General features: G+C 40.6%; 1 protein-coding gene across 1 annotated transcript; it reads left to right on the forward strand.

Annotated features, from left to right (window-relative positions):
• The first annotated feature begins 1240 nt into the window (after window positions 1–1240).
• Window positions 1241–9335, forward strand: LOC135473485 (uncharacterized). Its single transcript, XM_064753336.1, has 7 exons — window positions 1241–1308; window positions 2815–3058; window positions 3475–3591; window positions 4537–4897; window positions 7602–7767; window positions 8042–8478; window positions 8686–9335. Exons 1-7 carry the CDS (start codon window positions 1241–1243, stop codon window positions 9333–9335), a joined length of 2043 nt encoding a protein of 680 aa, XP_064609406.1.
• The last annotated feature ends 286 nt before the right edge of the window (window positions 9336–9621 follow it).

Consider the following 9621-nt stretch of genomic DNA (forward strand, 5'->3'; position numbering starts at 1 on the left):
TTTAATAATACCTTTTTTCGAAGTTTTGGTTATGATTGGGAAACATTCCTTATAAATAGTATTAAATTCGGATGAAGAAATGTCATTTGTACCGACTAATGTTTGAATTATGTTATTCCAGTTAATGGGCTACAACTGTTTATTTATTATCTATTTATTTATGTATTTATTCGATTGGTGTTTTACACCCTACTCAAGAATATTTGACTTATATTTGACCATTCGCAGGTTTACAACTGTTTACATGAGGTGGAGTAAGGTGGTAATAAATGAAAGCATTGATCATTGACACGGTCTTGTCATACGTGCTACAGGCACTGTAAAACAAACATCTTTCTCATGCGGAAAGTTAGCCACTTTGGTCACTTTTATAAGTCGATATCTGTCATTATTTACCTCAATATATATGTATATATGCATATATATACACACACACACACATATACATATATATATATATATATATATATATATATATATATATATATATATATATATATATATATATATATATATATATATATATATATATATATATATATTGCATGTATATAAGCTATCGCTTATGTGGGCAAACATATATGCCGTAAACATAAACAATATACGATAACAATATTCGATTTATTTATTTATTTGATGGATGTTTAACGCCGTTCTCAAGAATATTTCACTTATACGACGACGGTCAGCATTGTGATGGGAGGAAACCGGGGAGAGCAACAAATTCGAAACTATAGACAGACATACAAATGCAATAATTTTTCCCAATGCTTTAAGCAATAGAACATTTAAGCAGTTTGGAGAGTTGATAAGCCAAATATAAACACGTTTGCACATGTAGTTAACTGAAGATACAATGATACTTTTAAATTATTGCAGACATGTGTATTAATTTACATGATATTAATTACCATGTTCCTCCATTATATTGATGATTTCCTCTGCCATCTTACATGATATTTTAATTACCTGCAGCTACAATTGAAAAAGCAATTTTCATACAGGTACATAGCCTTGAGGAAGTTTATTTAATGTGGCCTTTCATTCGGGCATGTGGGCATACTACAGGTTGTTTTGCTTCATAACAAATGGTGCCTATAATACAGCCTTCAATTGCAGTTCTACAATAGATTAGGCCCCGTCTTCAAGTCGGATCGGATTCCAGCCATTAATCATGCAAAGACATATTTGGTCGTCGTTGTTTTTCCTGATAACTGGTATTGGGTGCTTGGCAGCTGCGATGTACCCGGAATCTACAGAGAGAAACAGCTGCCGAATTGAACTAGGGCAAACAACGTCAGGTGGCGGGTAAGTTGTGCTGATTTTTAAAAGTCGTCATCTCCATCGTTCTTTTTGTTCTCCACATTACCCACTCACTACAGTCGTTGTCTTCATCGTTTGTTTTTATTGCTCTCCACATTACCCACCTATGATTATTCACTACAGTCGTTATCTATCCTCCGCCACTTCCTGTCGCTACCATGCGTCCGGCCCTTATTCCTCCATCATTAATGGTTTCCTCCTTTCCTACCTAATTCCCCTGTCACCAACTTCCCTTTGACCGTTGTTCTATCATTTCTGATAGTTTCCCTTGTCACCAAGTCTTATGTCGCCCACTTGCCTATAACCGTCATTCCTTCATTATTGATGGTTTCCCTTATCACCTTATTCCCACTTACCTAATTCTTCTGTCGCCAACTTCCCTTTGACCGATGTTCTACGATCACTGATGGTTTCCTTTATAACCTACTTTCCTTTTCGTCCACTTGCCTACAACCGCAATTCCTCCATGATTTGTGGTTTCCCTTATCATCTACGCCCACTTGACTACAACCGTCATTTTCCTTTTATTAATGATTTCCTTTGGCACCTTATATCCCCATCACGCACTTGCCAGGTGACAGTTACGGCTCCATTATCGATAGTTCATCTATAAGACCATTATTCCTCCGTTACACTGATGATTTCCTCTGCCACCTTATACACCGTCGTCCAGTTGCCTAAGACCATTATTCCTCCATTATTGATGATTTCCTCTGACATCTTATACACCGTCGTCCAGTTGCCTAAGACCATTATTCCTCCATTATATTGATAATTTCTTAAGCTACCTTATACACTTTCGTCTCAGTTGCCTGACCGTTATTCCTCCATTATATTGATGATTTCCTCTGCCATCTTACACACCGTCGTCCAGTTGCCTAAGACCATTATTCCTCCATTATTGATGATTTCCTCTGGCATCTTATACACCGTCGTCCAGTTGCCTAAGACCATTATTCCTCCATTATATTGATAATTTCTTAAGCTACCTTATACACCCTCGTCTCAGTTGCCTGACCGTTATTCCTCCATTATATTGATGACTTCCTCTGCCATCTTACACACCGTCGTCCTCTTGCCTAAGGCCGTTATTCCTCCGTTACACTGGTGATTTCCTCTGCCACCTTATACACCCTCGTCTCAGTTGCCTAAGAAAGTTGTTCCTCCTTTAGTGATGTCTCTTCAGCCAACTTATACCCCTGTTGGCCACTTGCCTAAGGCCGTTATTCCTCCATTGTTGATGATTTCCTCTGCCACACTATACCCCGTCGTCCAGTTGCCTAAGACCGTTACTCCTATATCATTGATGGTGTTCTCTGCCACCTAATATCCCTGTCGTCCAATCGTCCAAAAGGAAACAGAAGTGGTCATAGACCAGCATACAGCAATTTGTCAGTCCTGGTCAAACGAAAAGCAAGAGAAGACAACTTCCCTCAGATATTCACGAGAATGCCTTTATCATTGCACATTCTTTACCTTCTAATACTACAGGTTGGTTCCTGTTCTAAACAAGACTCAAGCCGCATTACTGCTGATCGTCGGATTTGGTGGCTTTTCCCTCTTCTTGGCTGTACTCTACAAAACCATTCGTAGACGGGTTTTCCATGACGTTAACAAGCTGGACTCCACCTTTGACGCCGGGGGTAACATAACATGGAGCCTGACCGCGGTGACAGTTGCCTCTCAGTTCTTCTGGCCTGGGGATATTCTACACAGCGCCACACTGACCGCAAAGGTACCGTTTCTTCCAAGTTAGTGGTCTTCAGTACGTAGATAAGGAATCTTCGTGGAGTAGAGTTATATTTTTACAGTACCGCGAGTTTGATATGTTATACTGTACTGTATAGTGGTATAAAAGCGTGAAGCTGTGATTTGTGTCTAAGTGTACAACATAACCTGCGTGACCCAGTCGTGGGTGGGAAGGTTTGCCAGCAACAGCAATGTGGTGGTCAGTTCCCCCGTGCTCTGCCCGGATTCCTACCACCATAATGCTGGCCGACGTCGTATAAGTGAAATATTCTTAAGTACGGCGTCAAACACCAATCAAATAAATTAATAAATAAATAACCTGCATGTAGTATACCCACTTTGGTAACAGGAAGTTCATTTTGCAAATAGGTACTTTAATCATTTTTCTCGTCGTTATTACAGATAGGCGTGGCTGGGTCATTTTGGTACTCAGTGGGCATTTTGATTAATATCCTGCTGTTCCCGATGTTCTCCGTTGCTTTGAAGACAAAAGCTCCGGGGACGAAAACATACTTACAGGTAAGTGTGCAGAACTGCGTGAAATCTATGGACAGACAACTTCAAAATTAACTCCAGTCGTGCAATGGTGTAGAATACCATCTTAGAGCTGTGTTAGATAGTGTGTAACCGTTCTGTGTTCCAAAAAACCATTGCGTTCATGGTGATCATCACATCATGCAATAAATGCATAAATTCTTTCATATCTTGCGCATAAGATAAGTGGCCAACAGAAATCTAGAAGTATTTCATTCTCTGGATATCATTATGATGTCGTGGACGTGAGATCATTTGCATGCCGTTCGCACAAAATCTTTACAAAATCGTCTACTACTAGTGCTCTTGAGGTCTTCTCAGAGTCATTCGCATAACTTTACCTTATCCTTGATCAATTACCTCATGCGCTTGACTCTTAATTTTTAAAAAATCGTTTTTTCTTTTATTAGACCTAAACTTTTTTTTTGTTATAAACCGTTATGTTTTTCTTGAAGAATCTTTCTGAATAATAATTAATAACAATAATGTCATTTTTAAGGCTTCTTAATTACAGGAGCTTAATTATAATCTGTGTACATTGACACGCCAATATAATAATCCATCATAGCATTCTTGCTGCAGAAGGACCTCCGTGGCCAGCATGGTGCAATGACCCTGCAGCCTCCCACCAAAGTGGTCACTGAGAGTTCATCTCATCCTGTGTCCGCCTCCGGGCGTACCTCGGAAGGTCTCCAAGCAGATGGTCCAGTTTTTCTCCCACCATGATGTGGCCGCCGTCTTATAAGTGAAATATTCTTGAGTACGGCGTAAAACACAAATCAAAAAAAAAAATAATAATAATTACTGTTGCTGCAAGAGCGTCATGCTGTGTGTATACATGAATCAGAAAGGTCATGAATACAGCTTCAATGTTCCTTGTATTATTATCCCATTGTTGATATTATTATAGATCTCCCTTCTGTTCTGTAGATATTCCGTGTTCGGTTTGGCCGCCCAGCTCACATCGTGTTTTGTGGCTTTGCCTTGGTAACCGTCGTCATGATTATGACGTGCACTCTGCTGGCCGGAAAGGCCCTGATACAGTCCTTGGTGGAGGACGTTTCCGATGAGTTTGTCCTCATGACCATGGCCTTTCTCTTCGGTTCTTACTCCCTCGTCGGTGGCCTGGGAACAACCTTTTATGTCTCCTACTTCAACGCCTGTCTCGTGTATATAATCCTAATAGCATTTGCTGCCAAGATCGTCTACTTTCCTCCGGAGGACTTGGATGTTTCCCGGACCAAACTCGGTAACATCAGCGCCATCTATGATGCCTTAGTGTGTTTGGAAGGTCCAGAAGGAAACACGGAGCGGAGTTATCTCACCTTTCAGTCGTCGTTGGGGTTCCTCTACGGCACGCTTTCCGTTTTTTTTGGGTACCTCTACCACGTTTTGCGACCAGGCGTTATGGCAGAGCCGTATTGCCGCCAAACCTTTACCCGGTGTTTTCGGCTTCCTGGCTGCGGCTTTAATATGGTTCACTGTCCCAATGACAATGGCGTCAGCGACAGGTATAGGTTACCTGGCTTTGTCGTACCAGAACGGCACCCATTTACTCACGCTTAACGAACTTAATGAAGGTAAGAGCATGTTAAATACACATCCTAAAATATTTGATTTATTCATTCGATTAGTGTTTTACACCCTACTCAAGAATATTTCATTTATACGAAGGCAGCCAACATTGTGGTGTGAGGAAACACCGCAGAGCCCAGGAAACACCCACGACCTTCCGCAAATTGCTCATAGATCTTTCCACACATCCTATCAGAATAATATTTAATAGCGGTTCAAGGGAGAGCAATTAAACATTGTTATTACGGTACGTCTAATATCGGTGGCTTGTACCTAATGCTTCGCAGGTATTGCGAAAAACCGGTATTGCGCAATGTCAGGGATGTTGGGGGGAGGGGGAAGTGGCCATTCTAAATTCGCTTCCTCCGTAGTCGGTTTTTGTTTTTCGAGGGGAAATGAAAACATCATTTTTCTTTTTCCATTAAATTAGTCATTAACCATATTGGCAAAACCATAATGGAGCTTTGTAGATTAGAAATAATTAAACGCTTTCTCCAGAGCGAAGTTTTTTAACTTAGCATAAAAGTGTTTGTTTTTTTTTATCTCTGTTTTTTTAGAGCGAAATTAAATATGTGAATTTATGATACCAGCGAAGGCTAGTAAATATTGACTAATTGCAGCAATAAACGCAACAGCAACGGCAGCAAGCGGTTAGCCATATTAGAATCAAAATTCTTGTTTTCTTGATATATATACATGTATATATATAAGAGTTAACCTGACCCTATATTGCCTGCGTTCAGACGGCGATCCCATACAATTTAGAAATTCTACCTTAGTGCCCCATATAAGGAAGATTATTAGTTATTGGTTATTTCACATTACACTCAAAAAGTTTGAAGTTATATGGTGAGCTTTATATGGGTGAAGCAAACTGCAGGGCCAGGAGAATCATCAACCTTCGACAGGTTGCAGACGAACTTTCCAACGTTTTACGTAGGCTACACACTCAAAAAATTAATCTGTTAAGTTTACCAGAAAGTCTGTACTCTGAGTGATGCTAGAATGTATTCTGTTATTGTAGCAGATTGTTCTGTTAAATATAACACACATGTTTTATTAATTTAGCATGAAGATGCTGTTATGTTGAATATGCCACAATGTTGTGTTGTAAAGATAGAATACCTTTTAGTATCATTCAGACAACAGACTATCTGTTAACATTAACATAATATTTTTTGAGTGACGGATTGCGCGCCATATTGGTAGAAGACATGTGGTCTCCAACGACTGTTAGACTGTACAAACGGCCCCAGGAGCGCGGATGACCGCTGACTATCCACAAGCCCCAAAACATAATGACTAGTCCCTATATGGTGGAATCAACAAATGTTCCGTCGAAGGCCGGCATTGAACTCAAACCGTTTGTGCCTCCTGACTGGAGTAAGACAACTTAACTAAAACCTATCACTGGGCCACGTCCGTTCGCCTCAGAATCTATTTGCCTGTACCTTACTTTAATTTGCCCATCCCCCTCAAACCTTCACAAACACACACCCGCATGCACGCACACACATGAACAAATAAATAGTTAGAGATTCTGTATTATACTGGTGTGACAGTTGTACAGACATAACAAAAAATTCGTGACCCGAATCCAGGACAGAGGCCAAAATTACTCTTCAAAATCGGACGAATGAAAAGGCCTTAACTGCTTAAATTACATGTCCCTCAAATTGTTTTTGTTAAGTCTCCGTCATTTGAGGACTTGGAGAGGAATTTTTTAAAACTCTTCCTGACGAAATTAACTATAAATGCTGTTATTTTGATCAGCGAAAAAAAAAGAGAAGGTCTGCTTGGCTGTAGGCTTTCTAGAGAGACCGTTATATCAAACCAGGACCTTGTTATAAATCTTTAGGAATCCTTACGAACTAATCACACGAACACTGGGAATGAACAGAATGTACACCCAAAAATGCTAATGATAGAATGTATTCTGTTATTCTAACACAATACCCTGTGATATTCACCAAAATATCCTGTTAGTGTAATACAATATTTATGTTGAATTAATAGAATATGTGTGTTATAGTTCACAGAGTAATCTGCTGCGATAGCAAAATACATTCTAGCATCACTCAGACTACAGACTTTCTGTTAAATTTAACAGATTATTTTTTTAGTGTAGCGATTTAAAGACCAGGCTGATTTACTTTCGTAGTTTATATGCACCAGGTCATGCAGGATGATACGAACACTGTCATATAAAGCAAAGAGCGATGTCGGGCGGTACATGTCGGTGCCGACTGAGGGCACAACGCATGGTAACATTTTTCTGAACAGCGTGTATGGCATTGTATGCTTTGAAATTAAAGGGTAAATGATTTAGCAAATTTTACTATTTATTTCTAGGCAAACATTACTGTTTATTTACCTGTGCTCGATTTCTTCATCACTTTATGGCCACCTTACTTTATCAGGTCTAGCAACACCACTAGTGGCAGAGCGTATACTAGGCCAGGCTGGTGGCGTCATGATCCTCACCATGGGAACAATGGCTGTCATGTCAACGGGAAGTGGCGAGATCATGGGTCTATCTGCCATCATCATCTATGACATTTATCAGGTGTATATAAAGCCTTTCAGGTCAGTTTTGCTCCCAGTATCCTATATTTGCAGACATTTCACGGAAAAAAATTATCTACCATTTTAAAGATGGTTTAGGTCAGGAAATTTACTTGGCATACCTTACGACGTTCACTTTGTAAGGCCTTGACTTTTAGATTACTTTGAGTCGTATATTCGGCGTTTTTTTCAATTTATGTTTTAATATAAAAGGCTCTTTTTTTGGCAGGGGGGCAGGGGTGCAGGGAAGTCCTGAATACACAATTCATTTTTTTTTTAATATTCAAATTTTCAGGAGGCTCCTAATCAGCACCAATTGTATCTTGTGCGGAAAGATCCCTAAAGGCATGAAGTCCACAACAGAATGTGAAGAAAATGGCGATCATTTTGTTGAAGAAAAAACCTGTAGGTGTATATCGGTGGAGAAATGTGAAAGCTGTATCCAAGATATAACAACACTGCAGTCTGGAGAAAAGCTGGGATACAACCAGACATATACGTGCCCAACCCACGGGTCTTACAGGGCCTATCAAGATCATTTAGTGCAAGCAAAGAACTGGTGTATCCTTCTGGTAACGATCTCCTTGGTGCCGTCTGGACTGCTGATCTTTGGGTCAGGAATCGACCTGAACTGGGCATACTATTTCGGCTCCATTTTCATCATACCATGCCTCTTTCCGGTAATTTTTGCCATTGTCTGGGCCAAAGCCACTGCAGTTGGATTAATATCTGGTGAGCTTCTTTCAAATATAGTGTCTTGTCACTTGCAGTAGATAAACGTTCTTTGTAAAGAAGCTATACATACATGCAAACGATATGTCCCTGGAATGGATTTTTTTTTTGTAAACCCTTGTTTAATCCTTGTGATCCTATAGTCATTGTTTGGGTGTCGTTTAGTTCCGTTCAAATTGTGATTTTGAGAAATTTAAATATTTTCAGGTGCATTAGCCGGATTGGCATTGGGACTATCTTCAGCGTTGATAGCAGCCAGCACTCTGGAGGGAGGCCTCACGGAATTCCTCCTGAACACAGCTCACGAATTTACCATCACCGTCGGGTGTTATACCGCCTTTCTCGTCTCTCTGCTTGTTTGTGTGGTAGTCTCGCTCCTTACACACAACATCAAAAGTGGTCGGGACGCTTTGGCGGAATGGGAAAAGACACACCAGATTGACAACCCTCTTAACCCGTGGCATCTGAATTTTAGACAGGAACTTGAGGGTGCAGACTATACCTACAGACCAAGCCTTGAGCAACTGGCCCGCGCCTTTAAACCCGCCCGGTACTCAGCTATAATCGGTGGCCTGGCGCTCGTTGTACTGGGGATAGGGGTCATGCCTGGAGTGATGAGCATATTTCCGGTGTTGAGCTTGACAGAATTCACTGGTTGGATGACGTTTTGTCACGTGTGGGCTGTCGTCATGGGAATAGTGGTAGTGTTTGTGGCTCCTATCGAAGAAATTCTTAAGATTTTAAAACAACGGAAGATAAATAAGGCCAAAGGTAAAGGTAACCTATGGCTGAATGACTATGACAGGAAGTCGACAACAGAAACTTATTTAAATGACACGCTATTATCCAAGAAATAGCTATATGCTTGTTGGTCCTTTCTGTCACAATGGCACTGGCGTCAAAGTGCAAGAGGGATCTTCTTGAGGTTAACACGCCAGCGCGGCGCAATGACTCAGGAGCCTCTCACCAATGCGAGTTCAAGTGTCCAACTCATGATGGCTTCCTCTCGTGGCGTATGTGGGAATGTCTGCTTTTAGTGTTTTTAAATTGTAAACCGACCGCATTAAGGAAATGACTGACACAGATGGATGTCATAGGTGGGAGACAACTGGCCTTCAAGAAGCGAGAGACACCACAAATCGC

Source organism: Liolophura sinensis, chromosome 8, assembly GCF_032854445.1.
Source record: "Liolophura sinensis isolate JHLJ2023 chromosome 8, CUHK_Ljap_v2, whole genome shotgun sequence".
Taxonomy (NCBI): Eukaryota; Metazoa; Mollusca; class Polyplacophora; order Chitonida; family Chitonidae; genus Liolophura; species Liolophura sinensis.